The sequence below is a fragment of the Lissotriton helveticus genome, chromosome 1_1 (genome assembly GCF_964261635.1).
Source record: "Lissotriton helveticus chromosome 1_1, aLisHel1.1, whole genome shotgun sequence".
Lineage (NCBI taxonomy): Eukaryota > Metazoa > Chordata > Amphibia > Caudata > Salamandridae > Lissotriton > Lissotriton helveticus.
Genome location: NC_136057.1, coordinates 266,408,891 through 266,427,873, shown reverse-complemented (window position 1 = coordinate 266,427,873; position 18,983 = coordinate 266,408,891). Strand labels below are relative to the sequence as shown.

At 45.8% G+C, this 18,983-nt stretch overlaps 1 protein-coding gene and 1 long non-coding RNA gene across 3 annotated transcripts in view; one reads left to right on the top strand and one right to left on the bottom strand.

Annotated features, from left to right (window-relative positions):
* Nucleotides 1-18,983, top strand: part of LOC144791482 (olfactory receptor 13C9-like) — a 183,383-nt gene that overhangs the window by 111,632 nt on the left and 52,768 nt on the right. Inside the window, exons 1-2 of one of the 2 annotated variants that reach the window (XM_078666282.1) lie at nt 14,379-14,512; nt 17,205-17,290. In XM_078666282.1, coding sequence (XP_078522408.1) covers nt 17,242-17,290 — 49 coding nt within the window. In that variant the 5' untranslated portion in view covers nt 14,379-14,512; nt 17,205-17,241. Of the gene's footprint in view, nt 1-14,378; nt 14,513-17,204; nt 17,291-18,983 lie in introns of those variants that run through there. The other variant, XM_078666219.1, reaches the window with a different exon arrangement.
* The window catches only part of LOC144791619 (uncharacterized), a 271,095-nt gene continuing 261,015 nt past the window's right edge, over nt 8,904-18,983 (bottom strand). Inside the window, exon 6 of the long non-coding RNA XR_013602444.1 lies at nt 8,904-11,160. This is a non-coding gene — a long non-coding RNA (uncharacterized LOC144791619). The remainder of the gene's footprint in view (nt 11,161-18,983) is intronic.

Here is an 18,983-nt window from a genome sequence, read left to right as displayed (position 1 = left end):
GTCCCCCCCAGCTGAAAGTGGGGAGAGCTACCCAACCCCTTGGGAGTCCTCATCACTAAGGCGGAAATACCTAGAGAGACTGTCTGCATTGGCGTGGTCCACTCCAGGCCGATGTTCCACCCGGAAGTCCATTCCCTGTAGGGAGATGGACCATCTCAACAGCTTGGGATTCTCCCCCTTTATTTGCATCAGCCAACGAAGGGGTCGATGGTCGGTCTGAACCAGGAAGTGCGAGCCAAACAGGTATGGCCGCAACTTCTTCAGAGCCCAAACCACTGCACAGGCTTCCCGCTCAATTGCACTGCACTTCTGTTCCCTGGGGAAGCAGTCTCCTGGACAGGAAGACCACAGGTTGATCCAGACCCTCTTCATTGAGTTGCAATAACACTGCCCCAATGCCATGCTCTGATGCGTCTGTCTGGACAATGAATTCTTTAGAAACATCCGGAGCCCTCTGGACCGGTGCTGCACACATTACTTGTTTCAGCTTCTCAAAGGCTTGCTGACAAGCCTCCGTCCAGACTACCCGTCGAGGTTGCTTCTTAGATGTGAGCTCAGTCAGGGGTGCCACAATAGTGCCATACCCCTTTACAAAGCGACGGTAATAACCTGTGAGGCCCAGGAAGGGTCGGACCTCAGTTTGGGTCTTGGGGGGCTCCCATGCCATGATTGCCTCAATCTTTGCCTGGAGGGGCTGCACCGCTCCTCTGCCCACCAAGTGGCCTAGGTACACAACCGACCCCTGCCCGATCTGACATTTACTGGCCTTGATCGTCAAGCCAGCTTGTTTCAGGGCTTGGAGAACCGCTTGTAGATGACACAAATGATCCTCCCAACTGCTACTGAAGACAGCAATGTCATCCAGATAAGCAGCGGAGAAAGCCTCCATCCCAGAGATGACCTGGGTTACCAGCCGCTGAAAGGTGGCAGGGGCGTTCTTGAGCCCAAAGGGCATTACGCAGAACTGGTAGTGGCCCTCAGGCGTGGAGAAGGCTGACCTTTCCTTTGCTCCATCTGTAAGGGAGATCTGCCAGTACCCTGAAGTAAGGTCAAAGGTACTCAAGTATTGGGCAGCTCCCAGCCGGTCAATAAATTCATCCGCCCTAGGGATCGGATGTGCATCAGTTTTGGTCACTGAATTCAGTCCCCGGTAATCCACACAGAACCTTAGTTCTGGAGTGGTGCCCGTGGGGCAGCTTTTGGTACCAAAACCACCGGACTGGACCAGGGGCTACTAGAAGGTTCAATTACTCCTAGCTCCAGCATCTTTGTAACTTCACTGTGGATGCTGGCCTTCACCTTGTATGACAGCCGGTAGATCTTAGACTGGTGGGCTGTCTCCTGTGTCCATGGGTACACAGGTGGGTCCTTCCCGGGACAAGGGAGAACAGTGAGGAGTACTGCTCCAGGACCTGGCGGCAGTCTACTCGCTGCTCAGGAGTTAGGGATGGTGAGAAAATCACTCCCTCCACCAACCCATCCTTTTCCTGAGACGAAAAGAGATCAGGGAGAGGCTCGCTTTACGCTTCCTCTGCTCCATCAGTCACCATCATTAAGATGACCTCGGGCCTCTCATGGTGGGGTTTGAGACGATTGGCATGCAGCACCCGTAGGGGCTGTCGAGGGGTCTTAAGATCCACCAGATAAGTGGCCTTACCCTTCTTCTCCATCACCTCAAAGGGGCCTGTCCAGCGATCCTGGAGGGCACTAAGCTCTTCTGGTTCCATCACCCACACTTTCTGGCCAGGCTCCAACTCCACAGGGTGAGCGTTGTGGTCATACCACTCTTTCATCACTGCTTGGCTGGCTTCTAAGTTGTCTGAAGCTTGCTTCCACAATTTAGCCATTTGGCTCCGGAAGGCCAGCATGTAGCTCACCACATCCTGGGGAAGCTTCCTGGGAGACTTTTCCCATCTGTCTTTCACCAGGCTGAGAGGTCCACGCACAGGGTGCCCATACAGAAGTTTGAAGGGGCTGAAGCCCACTCCCTTCTGTGGAACTTCCCTGTAGGAAAACAACAGACAGGGTAGGAGGACGTCCCATTTCCTCCGCAGGCTCTCAGGCAGACTTCTTATCATGCCTTTCAAGGTTTTGTTGAACCTTTCCACTAGACCATTGGTCTGTGGGTGATAAGGAGTGGTAAACCGGTAGGTAACTCCACACTCCTTCCAAATAGCCCGCATGTATGCTGACATAAAGTTGGACCCCCTGTCGGACACAACCTCCTTGGGGAAACCCACTCGGGTAAAGATCCCCATCAGGGCCCTAGCCACTGCAGGTGCAGTAATGGTCCTCAGAGGAATTGCCTCTGAGTACCGTGTGGCGTGATCCACCAGAACCAGGATAAACCTGTGACCAGCTTTAGTTGGTGGATCCAATGGCCCCACAATGTCGATGCCCACCCTTTCAAAGGGGGTGCTAACGACAGGAAGTGGTTCCAGGGGAGCTTTCAGCTTCACCCCTGTTTTCCCACTGGCTTGGCAAGATACACATGTCCGACAGTATGTGTCGGATGCCACTCTCATCTGAGGCCAATAAAAGAGGGGGACAAGCCGGGCAAAGGTCTTGTCCTGTCCTAAGTGTCCTGCCAAGGGTATCTCATGAGTCAGTTCTAAAAGAAAGGCTCGGTAACGTTGAGGGACAACCAAGGCCCGTGATGAATCGTGCACGGGTGCCTTAGGTTCACTGTAGAGGAGTCCATCCTCCTAGTAAATATGGTAACTCCCAGTAACGTTCCCTGCTGCCTGGGCTTCAGCCTGTCACCTCAGTCCCTCAAGGGTAGGGCACTCCTTCTGGCCCTAACAAAACTCCTCCCTGGTAGGCCCTCCCTTCACATGCCACTCAACAGGGATAGGTTGGTCCTCCAGAGAGACAACTTCCCCCTCCACGGACTCCTGGTCCACCACCGCAGGTGGCCTATCTGTCTCATGGGGCGTGGAAGCCAAGGCAGGCTTCTCCTGTCCTCATTTCTTTCCCTTTTTGGCAGCTGGCTGGGCCTTTGTTCCAGGCTCCAGTCCAAGCGAACTCCCCCTCCGGGTAGTCGCGGACCTTGTGCTAGCACAGGCCCAGTCAGGTGTACACAGCATCTCAGAATGAGTCCAGTATTCCACCTCCTTCCAAGCATTGTGCTCCATATCATTCCCCAACAGACAATCGACTGGCACGGCAGGGCTTGCGGCAACTCGAAGTGAACCTGCAACCCCTTCCCACTCAAATGGAACCTCGGCCACAGGGTAGTGGCCCAATCTGCCGTCAGCCATCGCAGCGGGGTGGAGTACATGTGGAATCACCTGCTCTGGAGAGACCAGTTGACTCCTTACCATAGTCATACTGGCTCCTGTGTCTCTCAGAGCCTCCCCTCTTTGGCCATTGATGGTGACCCACTGCCCATACTTGGTAGTATTTGAGGGCACCTGGATCTTAGGAACCATCTCCTGATCTCCCAAGGACACTAAGGTGATACCCGCCCACTCCCCCCCCTTATCTAAGGGCAAATCCTCCCCGAGCACTACACTAGCTACTCCCGGGGCATTTCCTCCAGTGGGAGGGGGTGGTCTCTTTGGGCATTTGACATCTCCCTTATAGTGTCCAACGCCACCACACTCGAAGCAGTGGACAACCCTTGGCTGCTGACTTTGGCCAGGATGAGGGTTTCTGGGCGGGTTAGCCTTAGGGGTGAATCCTGTTCCCTTTCCCTGGAAACTGTTTTGGGGGCCTTTTGAGAACTCCCTCTTTTTATCTCTCCCCTCTTTCTTCTGGGGGGGCGCCCTGTCCGGTCCTTTGGGAATCCCCTCCAGTCCCCTTTGTGGACACCCGGGTACTAGCCCAGATGTCCGCCTCCTCAGCAAGCTTCCGGGGGCTGGTCAGCTTGCTGTCCACCAGGTGTTGTCGCAGCTTGGGAAAACATTTCTCGAGTAGGTGCTCCTTGATAATAAGGTCATACAACCCCTCATAGTCCCTCACCTCGCTGCCTTGCACCCAACCCTCTAATGCCTTCTTTGCGTAGTCCAAGAAATCCACCCAATTCTGTGTGCCTAGTTTGTGACTTCCCCTAAACTTCTGTCTGTATTTTTCTGGAGTCAGTCCAAACTTTCTTATTAGCGCCACTTTCATGGTGGGGTAGTGGGTCTGCTCTCCCTGCTCTAGGGCCAATAGTGTATCCCTTCCTGCAGGAGGCATGTATTTATACAAGCCACCCCCCCAGTGTTTCTCCAGTATCCCATGGGCTCTTAAGGAGACCTCATAGGCAGCCAGCCACTTGGCGATGTCATCCCCTGCGCTGTAGCTGGCGACTACATCCTTTGGTAAATAGGGTCTGGGTTCCCTGGATGTATCTTTGGATTCGCTGCCACCATTAGGAGTACTGGGAGTCCCTACTTGCAGGGCTTTAAAGTCTAACTCTCTGAGACTCAACTCATGAGCTAGCCTCTTCTCCTCCCTCTCCTTCTCTAATTTTGCCAACTCCCATCTTAACTGTCTCTCCTCCCTCCTGTCCGCTAGTTCGGCTTCAGTCAAACCTCTCACGGAAACACTGCTGCCCTCCCTTGAGAGTGTCCTAGGACCCGTTAGTAGGTTCCCCACCTCAGCTTGGTACAACACATCTACCCCGATTCTCTTTGTGGTTCCTCTTAATTTCTTAGAAATATTTAGTTTTTGTTCATAAAGGAAAAATACTCTGCATTTGACTGTTAGCAAAATCACATTTACAATTAACATTAATGTCACATTCCCCTCTAGACAGAAGGAACTTAATGGTAATTCTTGGCCCTTATATATGCACTGAATATTCCACAGTTTTACTTGAAGCAATTATAAATAATCAGGTTCTTAGCTAGGTAAATATTCCCAACATTAACTTTAAATAAAGCAAGACATTTCTGTTTCATTTGCCCTAGCACCTCCTCAAGCAATATTCAGTAACCAGTTCAATGTGCCCTGGGTAGCATTTTATATATAATTGCCACACGTCTTCATGGTCAATGGCTCACATAGCAGGCGTGCATGTTCTGAAAAAAAATATGACCTAACTCCTCACCCTCCTACTCAACATTAGATCATACAGGTTCATAAGCTGAGGGAACTCTAAAGAACAGTTCCTGGTACCACGCTGGGACAACAATACAAATGAGGAAATAAGATAACTCCACCTCAGGCAGGAGGTCAGGCCCAGTTCATAATTGTTAGAAGGGCCGATAAATATAAGCGTTATGGGCCAATTCCTTTGCTGCAGTCACTCATCAAGGTAGCTGATCCACACAAGATGCCTCATGAATCTATGCCACTGCCGAGTCACCTGAGGATCTCAAGATAACATCCACCCTCGTGATGGCAGGTTTACTCCCTTCGTTCCTTCACACAACAGGTGAGATCTCACCCCCTTTCGACTAGCAGATTCCGCTCACGTCTTGTTAGCTGGGAGAGCAGTTCCCTCGATTTCCTCAAGACTGTGGCTAAAGCGCTAACTACGCACTTCAGCTTCGGCACGTTACCCCAAGCGCCTCACCTGTAGGTTTCGTTTCTTTCGTTAACATGCAGGAAGAAGGGCCACAGCCGCTCCGCCACTTCACCCGCTGTCCTCTCTCTGTTTCCCGGGGTGGTTTGGGCTGGCAGCAGAGGCGCGGGAGAGTGACGCGTCAGGGCAGAAGCCTCAGACTCCCGGTGACTCCGCCCCGCGTCTCTCCCAGCACTGCCTCAGTTTCCTGTCAGCGCGGCCCGGCTTCCTCTCCACAGGCCGGTCCGCTGTGCCAACTGACTCGGCCCTGAAGCAAGACCACCGGCCGCCGCACTTCGGAACCCTCCCCCGGAATCCCGCTCACCAGGAAGCTGCTGCGGTGAGTGGAAAAGACTCGTTACGAGAGGAAGGGGGGAGGGGGTTGATACTTTCCCGCTTTGACTGAGGTGGTTACCCCGTGGGGCCCCGGCAACCTGCGTAGAACCCCAATTTCTTAGAGGCCATACATGGGGACACTCAGTCTCACCGTCGCTCCGGGCAACAGTAGGGCGTCAAGGGACAACTTCGCTCAGGCTACTCTTCCAGTGGGGGCAACAGCACTCACCACCTTGACAACTGTCCTGGCTTCCCTCGCACGTCCTAGTCTGGGAAATCTCCCTCCTGTGACATAGGAGAGTGGTCAAGTGGGTCGAGGGTCAGGTCAACAGATGGGGGGCAACATCAACTGCAAGAGCAGCAGCCTCGAGAGGCAATCAACCCCTTTAGTGCGACACCCTCCACAATCAGCAGCCTGGACTCCAGTCCACCTCTTCAGTCCGATGTCTTCACAAAATGGCCGCCCCACAGTCCTCCTATATATAGCCTGTGCCCAAGGTTCCAGAGTGGACCAGAAGGTTCCAGAACCTCTCCCTAGACAATGGGTCAGTCCCTGAGGTAAACAGTTATGGCAGTTACTGGCCACCACTTTGTGTAGCTAAACTTGCCCTAGAAAGGGAGGGATTTCAAGGCCTATGAGGAACTACAGGGTCAAGGAGTACCTAACCCCCCAGGACAACACCTAAAAATTCCAGTGGACATCAAAATGAAAGGAATTGAGGGGCAAAAAGGGGACAAAAATAAATAAATAATAGGAGGGACCACCCAAAGGTCTGACAGGTCTAACAGCAAGTAACTGAACATATAATTGTGCACACATCCACTACACCCTACAGCCATTGTATCTCACCACAAGTGACGGGACATGTCTGCTTTTCACGTAACCCTTTCTCCATGTCTACTACTGACCCTCTTGTTACTGTGGATGTGATAACTCATAGGGATGGTGAAAATTGTAATTGTGTATTAATCTTTCTGAATTCTGCACACAAAGTTAGTGCTTTCTGACAATGGTGCCTTTGACAGCTTGTTTGGGTCATGTTATGACTAGAGTACAAATACTTTTGGAATAGAACCAAGAAATGATAATAAAGAATAAAAACAGCTCTATGGAGTTCTAAAAGTGAGGAAAAAAAAGAGAAATGACTGGCATACCAGTAACCTTGAGAAAATAACCAAAGGAGGTTAAGCTAGGAACTGACATCTACCTGTCAATTCAGATATTCCTGTAATTTCCATTCTCACTCCTTGTAAGCTTTAAGTTCCTAAGGGAACAGTGTAATTTAGATAAACGTTGAGCAATAAGCCTCAAGCGAGCTATGCGTAACTAGGAGTAATCAACCAACAAACACCTTACTTCATGTCCATGTACTTTAGGGAACTGATAGAAACACTAGAATCAACATTGATGCAATTAAGAAATCTCTGTCTCTCCTTTCCCTGTGTTCTCTTGAAAGTAATATAAATCAGCCTACCCTAGCTATGCTCCTGCCTTCACTATCACAATCAGAAAGGAGCGGCGTAGTGGAGATATGTATGTGTAAGTCCCTTGTGTGAATTTCAACTGCTTAAAAGTTTGTATTTAATTCCTTTCAACCCTCAACCCTCAAATGTTTCAATATTTAAAAAGTAACAAATACTTTCTGCAGGAAAATAGCTCTTATGAATATGTTCAATATATTTATATGGTAATCTTGTATAAAAGAAATGACATATTTGTCAATAAAATGAGGTGAGAGAATGATGACTTCCCAAGCCATATCTTGTTTGCTAAATTATGGATTCAATGCCAGGTTCTAGAGCAAATCCAAGGAATATCTCCCATGGAAAACCAGAACCATGGGTAACTGTAATTGATTCACATAGTTACCTTCTATCGTACAGCTGTTTACTGAATTTGGTGCTATTACAGTAATTCTGTGATATATATCTTGTTTAAAGCCAAATGTCTTACCCCGAACACCATCATCAGTTGGAGCTAATGGAACACATTTTAGTAGATCACCATTCAATCAATCAATTAATCAGGGATTTGTGAAGCACAGCTACTCACCCGTGAGGGTCTCAACCACTGAAGACACCAGTGGTAACATACCTGTATTAACAGGTTCGTCACCTTCGAGCCAAGAGTAACTCTACTGCCTGGAGTAGTATTACCACACTTGTATACATGACTGATTTGTTTTGATTTGGATTCTTGTTTTGGTTGTGCCACATGCCATCAAAGTTGCTCCAGAGTAAAGAAAACAGTATAAAATGTATACTGAAATGGGTGATGAAAACTGAGTATCACGCTTGCTACTACTCTGTTTTCCAAACTTTTTTTAACTTAACTAGACTTGCTCAATCTATTAACTAGGTAGCAAAAGCCAATAAACCAGATTGTCCTCAGCCTATAATTTTCACTGAGGTATACTGATTAGAGTTTCGCTGCAGACCCTAATGATTGATTTTGTGTGATTAAGGGCCTCATATATGGAATTTTAGTTTAGGGCAGAGTAGCAAGGTTCCTTGCTGCACTGCCTTATGCCAAAGTGATAGGGCAGTGTACTGCTTTTGTTTTAGCAAGCCAGGGCCATTGTACGTACACTAGCACCATGGTGCAACGGTACCTCCATTGCAGGCACGATTGGTTTCGTGTTGTAATCCTACGAGGAAAAAGGAAAAAATTAGGAGAATTAAACAAATTTCTCCATGTTGCGCCTCACCTCGGGAGGCTTAGGGATTTAATGCTTGCCCAGGTTTACATCATCTCTGGGACAGTGTCAAATTCCATGCATGTTATGTGGGAAAACCCACCTCTTGGGTGCAGAATAAGGCAACACAGCCATTTGCTCAGATTTAGTCATGAATAATGAGGCCGTCTCAAAACCACGCACTTTATGAGAGTCGTGTACCATGCATGTACCACTTTATGTAGTGCAAAAGTGATGCAGGGCTCTCATGATTATAATATGTATAAAGTCATATAGCACGTCTACTCCAAAATGAGTGACATGAATAACAAATACTGCTTTAAATGTATAAATGATGGCAACTGATAGCCAATGTTTGGAAAAACACGTTTCCAATCCTAAATGTTTATCTCCTTTATTTTGCACCCATTGTAGATGTTGGAGGTTAAATAATGGTGCATGCATGTTCAAGAAGAACTTGTCAGATTCTCCTAAAATCCTATATCAAACATAGATTAAAGTGAATAGCGGCTGCATTAGAGAAACAAAATAGCTTTGATACTTATTATCGCCATGATAACATGTCACAATTTTTCTTGGCAAAAAAACCTCAGTTGATCAGTAATTTCTGCTGATAGATTCTGAAACACCATGTGGTAAAAATGATCTGGTCTTTCCCTGGAACCAACAATACTCATCATGATATTCAGGCCAGATTCGCACCACTTCATAGTACTGAGCCAGTGCTGGTAGCAGCCACTGACCACCGTGTATATTTACAGACTCCTGAAGTGTCAATACCCTTATTTTCTATGACATATTAGTGGCATTTGACACTGCTGACTACTACCTCCTGGAGGCTACTACACGAGAGGTCAGTTTGAGCAGGCAAGTGTTCGCTTGAATATCATACTTTGTTTCCAGCCAGCTTAGGAGAGTGTTAACAGGATGTCAACTCCATCGTCTAGGCCATCTAGTGTTGGGTTTCCAAGGCATCCATGTGCCTATCCTACCTATTTGACCTCTAATTTAAGCCTCTTTTATCTCTCATCGAATACCATTGTTTCTATATTATGCTTACACCAATTGTTTATTGTTTATTGGGCGTTTTTGTAAAGCGCGTGGTTAACAGAAGGCATCCCAGCGCTGCGAGAGAGTCAGACTCAAGAGGGGAAAGGAGACAGGGAGATCATTTCGGGAAGAGGAAGGTTTTTAGTGTCTTCCGGAAGCGCATATGGCCAGGTTCCGCACGCAGCTTCAGTGGAAGGGAGTTCCATAGCGAGGCTGCGTTCACAGAGAAACGGCGGCCTCCTGTGCATGCTTTCTTGACTCTTGGCACTGTCGCCAGGAACCCCTTGTCGGAACGCAGGGGTCTATTAGGTTTATAGGGCGTGACTAGATTTCTCATCATTGGGGGTCCTTTGCCTTGCAAGAGCTTGTGCGTAATACATAGGGATTTGAACATAATCCTCTCCCGTACGGGGAGCCAGTGAAGCGATTTAAGAGTGGGTTTAGCTGAAGACCTGAGGGAGATACCCATTAAGAGCCTAGCTGCGGCGTTTTGGATTTGTTGAAGCTTATTGATAGTAGCTTCAGGGGCTCCTAGGAAAATAGTGTTGCTAAAATCTAATCTAGAGAGAACTAGACCTTGTATCAATAGCTTCCTGGAATGCTGTGGGAGGAGAGGAAGGACTTTCCGGGCAGACCGGAGTAGACCGAAGCAGGTCCCTGCTGTCTTTTTCGCTTGTGTTTTGAGTGAGAGGTCCTGCTCCAACCAGACCCCTAAACTTTTAATTTCTTTTTTTGGGGCAGGTGGGTCCCCTAAGCAAGCAGCCAGATGGAAGAGGGCATTGAGGCCGACTTGTGGCCTAGTAACATGATCTCCATTTTTGACCCATTTAACTTAAGTGAGGAGTCACACATCCAGGGGTATATCTTCGTCAGGCATAGATGGAAGCTGTCAGGACATTGATCAAGTTGGGAGAGTGAAACGACCAGTTGAGTATCGCCGGCGTAACTTACTATTTTGATCCCAAACGGGGCAACCACGTCCTCCAGGGGGGCCATGTACACATTAACAATGTGGGGCTTAAGGATGAGCCCTGCGTCACTCCACACTAGAGGGGACTTGTGGCCTGGTAACATGATCTCCGTTTTTGACCCATTTAACTTAAGTGAGGAGTCACACATACAGGCGTATATCTTGGTCAGGCATAGATTGAAGCTGTCAGGACATTGATCAAGTTGGGAGAGTGAAACAACCAGCTGAGTATCGTTGGCGTAACTTACTATTTTGATCCCAAACGGGGCAACCACGACCTCCAGAGGGGCCATGTACACATTAACAATGTGGGGCTTAAGGATGAGCCATGCGGCACTCCACACTGGAGGGGTATTAGGGCAGATCGTGAGTTGCCTTCCCAGACTTGAAAGGTACGGTTGGAGAGATGATGCCTAGCTGCTGTTGCACCTCAGTGTCAGATCACCGACTGACACTACTATGTGACATTGTTGTTCAATCTATAAACCAGTTCCTTTTCTCATTTTTCCCTAGCCATATGGGCAGCTCCTCCTCTATAAATTAGTAGTTTACGGGAGTAGCGTAAAATCTCTTCTTGTAACCGCTGGGCTGTTTTTCTGCATCTGTTGGTTGTCTTCCTAAAATCAAGAGACATTTAGTCAAATAAAGTTTTTTGCAAAATCTCATTGAGATACCAAAATAAATCAATATTAACGGCAGCTTGCATTAAAAAAAAAGTCAAACAAATATAAAAGTGCCGAAGCACATTATGGATATTCATATTATGTGACTGGAATTCCAATTATTAGACACAAGCTTTTACCTCATGTATCCTATTCAAACCCACACATCCCATTTTTCCCAATATGAGTATTCATAAATTCAGAACAGACAAATGCAAAGTACTAAAAAAACACTTTGTTTATAAATACAAAGAAGTTGGCGTTTGCCAATTCACAGAGGGAGGGTTCTTTTGAGAGTTACTTGATTTCGACCAAAACAGTTGGGGTTTGCTGACATTCGTTTTATCAAACACAGTAGAACATCTTAAAGTATGAGAGAGTCCTAATGTAGCAGAAAACTAGTGTATATACCCTCCTGTAAGTCCCTTACCTAAGCCCACCTCGAATAATGACCATCCTGCAGCTGAAAAAAGAGAGAATGGAGCAGGGTACAGATCTGAAGATCCTCCCAGAATCCTGGACTCTCCTGTTCAGGCTCGAAAGTGCTAAAATAAGTTAAACTAACTTTTACCTTGCTTTACTCTTTTATGTTTGTTTTATTAATACCGTCTCTTAACTTGGTTTAGAGAGCGTTGCGACCCTATTCATGAAATATTATTTACTGCATTCTTGTTTTATTAGCAAAGTACCGGCTACACTAACTCGCTTTTTCTTTTATGTGTAATTGCAAAATATCATTTTTTTTTAGACATCTAGGGCCATATGTAGGTAATCCAGGTTTAACGATTCTAAAATACCGAATTTTACCGATTTGGTATTTTAAAATCGGTAAATGGGATATAGATATTCATTCGGTATTTTTTACCGAATCTGTAAGATTCATTTACCAATTCTGTAGTTCCCATTCATCCCTATGGGCCTCCAGGCCCATACGAATGAATGGGAATTACCGAATCGGTAAATACCGATTCGGTAAAAGGGGGAACACATTCAAGGGTGGCAGGGTGTCACTTTGACACCCTGTTGCAGCCCTGAATAGTGCATGGGTGCACATGTGGCACACATACATGCCCCAAGGGCATGTATGTGTGCCACATGGCACTGTCATAAATTGCAATAAATTGCTTTTTATTGGGTTTTCGATATTTACCACCAACTTGTAGTTGGTGGTAAAAAACGAATCCTGAAATGGGAAAAGCACTCATTTCAGTGCTTCCTGCATTAAGGATTCGTTAATTTACCGAATCATTATTTTAGGAATTCGGTAATTTACCGATTCCTTAAATTACCGATTCGGTAAATTACCGAATCCTTCATTTAGGCCTCCTACATCGAAAAAGCCTAATACCGGTCAGTAACGGCCGAAATTCGGTAATTTTGGCCGTTACCGACCGGTATTAGGCTTCCTTCATCTGGCCGATAATGATTTTAATGAATAGAACATGGATACAAATTACTAAAAACATACAGATCTGGTTAGATTAGACAAATACTAGGATATTGGGGATTTCTTATGGATATGGGATCACTCCTAAGAGGAGGACCAACAGCATCTTCCATGTCGGAATACATGTGAGCCATGTATCTGACTTGCATGCTTCTAATGCTGACAGACAGAGAGCTTACATAGATAAGATAAGATACAGTTGTTGCCGATCTCTGGTTTCTGCTCTTGATTCGATGGCTTGCCTCCTATTGAGTGGGAGCATTTAGGAATAACAGTGTTCTGATTGGATGAGGTTTACCTTTCCACTGCTGCACTGAGGGGACTCTTTTCCTCTGTTTATGATGTGTCTCATAGCTACCAGGGGGCTGAGCTCAGGTTAACTGGGCGATCAGACAAAAAGAGTTATTTTTCCGTGAGGTGGGCAATCCAGTGTTCACATTTACCGAATGATTATTGTTTTTCTGACAATGTATAAAAGTCACAACTTTGGGAACAGAGCATATTCAATGGTGAAAGAAGGTTACATATTATAGGTAAGGATGAGTGTCCCTGGCCCTCCATGTGGCTGTCCCACCACTGCCATTTTCCCATTTAACCTAATGGACCTCCTGCATCTTTTTTCTGTTTTCCTTGTTTGAGTGCCTTTGCTCTAGTCCTAAGGGATCTTTGGTGGCATCCGATCTGGCTAGAGACAATTTGAGCTGAATGGCAGCTCTCCGGTGATCAAGAAAAGAAGACACACAAAGGGGCTTTAGCTCGCCACCTTAATTGACAGTAAATTAGGGATTAATTGCCTAGTACATTTTGTCTGCCTTTCTATTGGTATTCTTTGAGTCCTCTTTGATGATAAAGTGGAGAGCGCCCCTTTAGTATTGGTTGTTGTCAACACCTGTTTAGTAGCCACTGAATGGAAAAAGCTGTGCACGACACATGTAGTTTAAGGGCTGCTTTTATTTGTGGAGCATTGAAAATCAGCCAGCCTGAGGAGGAGCTCCATTGCAATGGGTGGAAGTGGGACTTGGTCTGGCAGCTGTGGGTGCTGCGTGGGTGTAGTATTCTGAGTTATATTTATGTTCATGCATTTCACTGCATCTAGCTACTCAGCCAGTGTGAGTGTTCCAGGTTAGAATGTGAGTGTGATTGACATGAATGGAATGCTTGGGTGACTGGTGTGAGGTTTGACAGTTGGAGTATGGGCTGAGTAGCTAAGAGGCTGCTCCTGGTGGGGCTGCTAGTTCCAGCCTAATCCTTCATGTAAATCTACTTATGGCTTAATAAACCCCAATTTTGCCTAATTGGAAAGAGGCCGACATGGTGTGTGGAAGTTATCGCTAAAAATTGTTTTGAATGTTCGACGTGTATCAGCAGAGGGCGCTTTGGAGTTGGATTTATTTTCCACATGAGGAAGCTGTCGGTGGTAGCAAATATCACAAATTATGTTTCTTTTAATGTCGGTGGTTTTCCTTATAGTAAGACCAATAACAAAAAATAAACTGTCATTCAACGTTTAAAACTTGAAGGTTGCACGCGCTCCTCACCTCTTAGCTCCAGCCTCTGTGGAACGGTCTATGACGTTTTGCCTGCTTCGTGCTTGTCTCTGCTGCTGTCGGACGCCTTACAACAGAGACGTGCCTGCAGCCACCCGGCTAAGCGTAAGTTACGTACCTCCATTTTACGTGCCTCCATTTTATCTTCACGCAGCTGGAACGCTTTGAATCGGAGGTCCTTTGAAGCATTAATTTCCACCGCGCTTGGTTCTTCGAGCCATTGTGCCTCAGATGTCTTGTGCTACTGCGTTTTCTTTTCCACTTGTTCATTGCTGACCCGTTTTCATCCACCGTGAGGAATCCTTCCAGCAAGGTACTGTCTTTACTAGCTTTGTCACGCAAAGTACTGTTTCCTGTTTCGCCAGCAATGTACTGTATTGACTAGCTTTGTCACAAGCTACATTCTCCTGCAAGCTCCGTTCAACATCGAACGTTATGTGTTTAAACTCCTGCATTTTCCTACATGGAATATTTCACCAAAGGTTTACTTCGCTTATCCTTGTGCCACGTTTCATCTTTATCCCACATGGGCAATTTTTAATGCTTCAAAGTGCTGCAAAGTTTTATGTTTTCGTCGACATGGTTTTCATTGCTGGAAATTTTCATGCAACTTACATCTTGCCTGTCTATCATCGCGGTGACAGGCACACCTATGACTGTGGTTAATTAATTGCATATTTTTGGCACACCTATGAATGTGGTTAATTTATTTGTATATTTTTGGCATACCTATGACTGTGGTTAATTTATTTGCATATTTTCAACTTACAGTATGTTCATTTTTAAGATGCACAAGAAAAGTATTGTTTAATTTATGATGGGTTCTCTCACCCTTATGTCTACACTGCATTTATGCTTGTGTCACTCTTCACGTGTGGGTTCCCTCACCCTCTTCGTCATTATAATGTATGTGAGTTCTCCCACTCATGTCTGCGCAAAGTTTGGTTAAGGGTTCTCTCACCCTCATTTGCATCATTGATCCCTGTCTTGGGATGGGTTTAGGTTGTGATCCTATTTCCCCTCATGGTTTTACCATTAGTTAACCCTCATGTCTGGGTTATTGGGTTCTTGTCTTTGTTTAGGACTTTTACCTTCTCTACCTGTGTTGGACACCTTGCGTGCATTTCGCACTGTGCGAATTTCTCTTTTGTGTCCAGTGTGTAAGACGCCATGTGCATCACAATTTCGTTGTGCGTGTAGTCATTATTTGACTCACTATGTCTTGTGTAAGCTGGTTGTACTTCACTTCTTACCTATGTGTTAGTTTGACACATCGTGCTGCACCTGTCCGTACTGCGTGTATGCTTGGGTCCTGTCCCTTGTCACATCTCTTTCCTTTTTGGTCATGGGTAACCCCATATTTTACTGTTCCTCACTTAGGAAGTGGAATTGTTGCCACGTTGTGCTGCACAATTTTGTGCTGCGTGTGTTCTTAGGTCTTTCTTTTGTAACACACTCATTTATGAGTAACCTCATATTTTCTGTGTTCCTCACATGAGGAGTGGAATTGTTGCCACGTTGTGCTGCACAATTTTGTGCTGCGTGTGTTTTTAGGCTTGTCCTTTGTACACCTTCTCAGTTCCTCATTTGAGGCGTGGTTTTTGTCTGCCACAGTCTACCTTTATGAAGGTCCTTCCTTCATTCTAGGTCTTACTCACTTGCTTTGTGAGTATAATTTTATCTTTTGCAATATTAAAGGAGGAGGATAGTGTCAGTGTTTGTATTTACTGACTCTTTCTTCCTTCTTTACCTTGTTTGTCTGTTTTCCCTCTCGTGGTGCGGTTTCCTCCTCATCCCTGGGTTTACAGACTGTTATCTTCTATTGTAATTTTATTGTCTATAGTTTTCCTCTTTGCTGATTATTTCTTTTTTTTTTTTCTTTTTGTAAGGAAGAGGATAATGTAGTATTCTGAGTTATATTTATGTTCATGCATTTCACTGCATCTAGCTATTCAGTATTTACTGACTCTTTCTTCCTTCTTTACCTTGTTTGTCTGTTTTCCCTCTCGTGGTGCGGTTTCCTCCTCATCCCTGGGTTTACAGACTGTTATCTTCTATTGTAATTTTATTGTCTATAGTTTTCCTCTTTGCTGATTATTTCTTCTTTCTTTTCTTTTTGTAAGGAAGAGGATAATGTAGTATTCTGAGTTATATTTATGTTCATGCATTTCACTGCATCTAGCTACTCAGCCAGTGTGAGTGTTCCAGGTTAGAATGTGAGTGTGATTGACATGAATGGAATGCTTGGGTGACTGGTGTGAGGTTTGACAGTTGGAGTATGGGCTGAGTAGCTAAGAGGCTGCTCCTGGTGGGGCTGCTAGTTCCAGCCTAATCCTTCATGTAAATCTACTTATGGCTTAATAAACCTACTTCTCAACTCTACCTCATCTGCCTCGGCTACATCTCTTCAATGTATGTATGACAAAGATACTACAGTGGGCCTATGATGTCTGTGTGTGTGTGTGTTCGCTTTGCGACAGGCATCCTCTTTTTCTTTTGGGGAGCTGAAATGCCTCCAGGTCACAGTGCTGTCTATTGCTGGTGCACCGCACTGCTTACCTTGGGCTTTACCATGGCTGCGCTTCAAGACAAGATGTGTATCACTACTCACTAGCCCCTGGCGTAGGCACAGAGGGTATCAGGGCGTGAAGGTGTGGGACAAAGACTGCAGGCAAGTGTAGCAGCCAAGGCTGGAAAAGCAGCATTCCATGAAAGATGATCAATATCTGAGTAGCGCCTCATATTGTCCAAGGATGAGAAGATGTGACCCTCTTCCCATGATTCCATCTGCAGTGTGTGTGAGAGGGCTTTGTTGCTGGTGAGGTGGGCTATCTCTGTGAGTTCTTCTCATGTGTATCCTGAGTGTTGGGGTTTGATCCATAGTGTCAGTGGTAACCTGTGGCTGCCGTCTCCCTTCTCCCAACATGTTCTCATTCCAACCTCTCTGAAATGTTTGCTAAAGCTGCATGAACTTTGAGAAGTAAAGGCATTTTCTTGATGTCTAGGTCTGGTCAGAACAGTTCCAGCATACCTACCCGTGGCATGGTCAGAACAACACCTACAACAATGAATGTCCCACAGGGAAGACCAGGTAGGAACAGATGCAGAACTGGTGAACTGAAGACGGCCCGCCTTCTCCTTTCTGCATCTTGTGCGTGTGCTGCTGCCTGACTAGAAATATACAGAGACGTGTTAAGGCATTTACAAGGTGGGCTCTGGCCCAAAGCCCCTGTTTATCTGGAGCCCCCTTGAAACAGCGGCTCTGTTTTGGGGCCCCCTTGAAACAGCGGCTCTGTTTTCCACATATTTCTGCGAGGATGACCTTGAATGCCACCGAAAAATAGATTGCTTACATTTATTTCTAATTGGAGTGATGTGTGGGAGTTAATTACAGAAAGTTTGGAGACAAATGTTTGTTTTTCAACAACATGCTACATCCATGAAAAGAAAGTTCCTTTTAGATCTAAACAGCACCTCACAAATGAGAACTGGCAGTGGGTCGCAGAGATTATTTGCCATAATATTAGTGAGCTTCTGCTATGTCACAATTTTAAAAACACACATCACAATGCCTGAATAGTAGATTAAAGCATATTTAGAATTTGGACCAGTGTGCCTCTGCAGCATGGAAAAACTACTACTGGATCATACATGCAAAAATGTTCCGAACAGAGGCCCCTGAAATACGTTTGTCCCAGGGCCCAAAAAAATCCTTAAGATGTCCCTGGAAATACACAAAGGGCCTCATTTATGAAAGCCTTGCGCCACTGGTGCGTCACTTTTTCCCATGTTAAAAGTGACGCACCGGCGGCGCACGGCCTTCATAAATAAGGCCCAAAGTGAGGAGGACAGTTTCATCTCCAATTGCCTACTGGAGAGACGTGGGACACTGAAAGGTAAGTCATATTGAATCAATAGCCCAGCACAGATTGTTGGTAGACCTCTGGTTAGCAGATCCTCCTAGGACCACCCCAAGCACAGTTATGGGCAAAAATGCAATGCCAACCAAAGGCCCAGCAATGTATTATAGAGCGAGATTCTAGAGTTTAGTGAATATTATAGTATTAGCTCTCAGATGAGTCGGAGAGCATGGCCTTTGAGGAATGGTTTGATATTGGATTGAATATTTACTGAACCCTGGAATATTGTCCCATAATGCTTTGCACGGCCTTTGGTTGGGAGTGTATCTTTTGCTCATAACTGTGCTTGGGGTGGTCCTAGGAGGATGGGACCACCACCACATGTTCAGCAGGATGTGCTCTTTGTGATAAAGGTATCTGCTTGGTTCTCTCCCTAAGTTAGTGAGGACATCAAAACCATCACCTCGAAACTGCTTGTTACATTTTTATTTTCACTTGTGTGAAATGATTATATGCATTTTAGCATGTGGTGATAGATTTACTTGTCGTTTTACCAAGGGTATGTGAGGTTTCTATTTTATTAATTGTGGTGAGACGGAATGGAGTTGCGGGGTGGAATTCACTGAGTTTTTGATCAATTCTGCAGAATTCCGTGTAGTGGTACTCTGCCAACTATGCCCACCCTTAGTAATAAGGAAGGTTTAGGACTGCCTAAAGGTTACAGTGTCATATTAAAATAGCAAATTACAATTGCACTACAATCTGCAGTGACAGGCAAGAAACATGTTTGGCAATGATAGGTTAGGAGGTGGCACAATGAGTACACCAGCCCCATGGGTTAATGTATTCTAATATACAAGGAAGCTATAAGTAAACTAATTGTGATAATGGCATTTTACCATGTTTTAGTGAGAACGTAAGCAC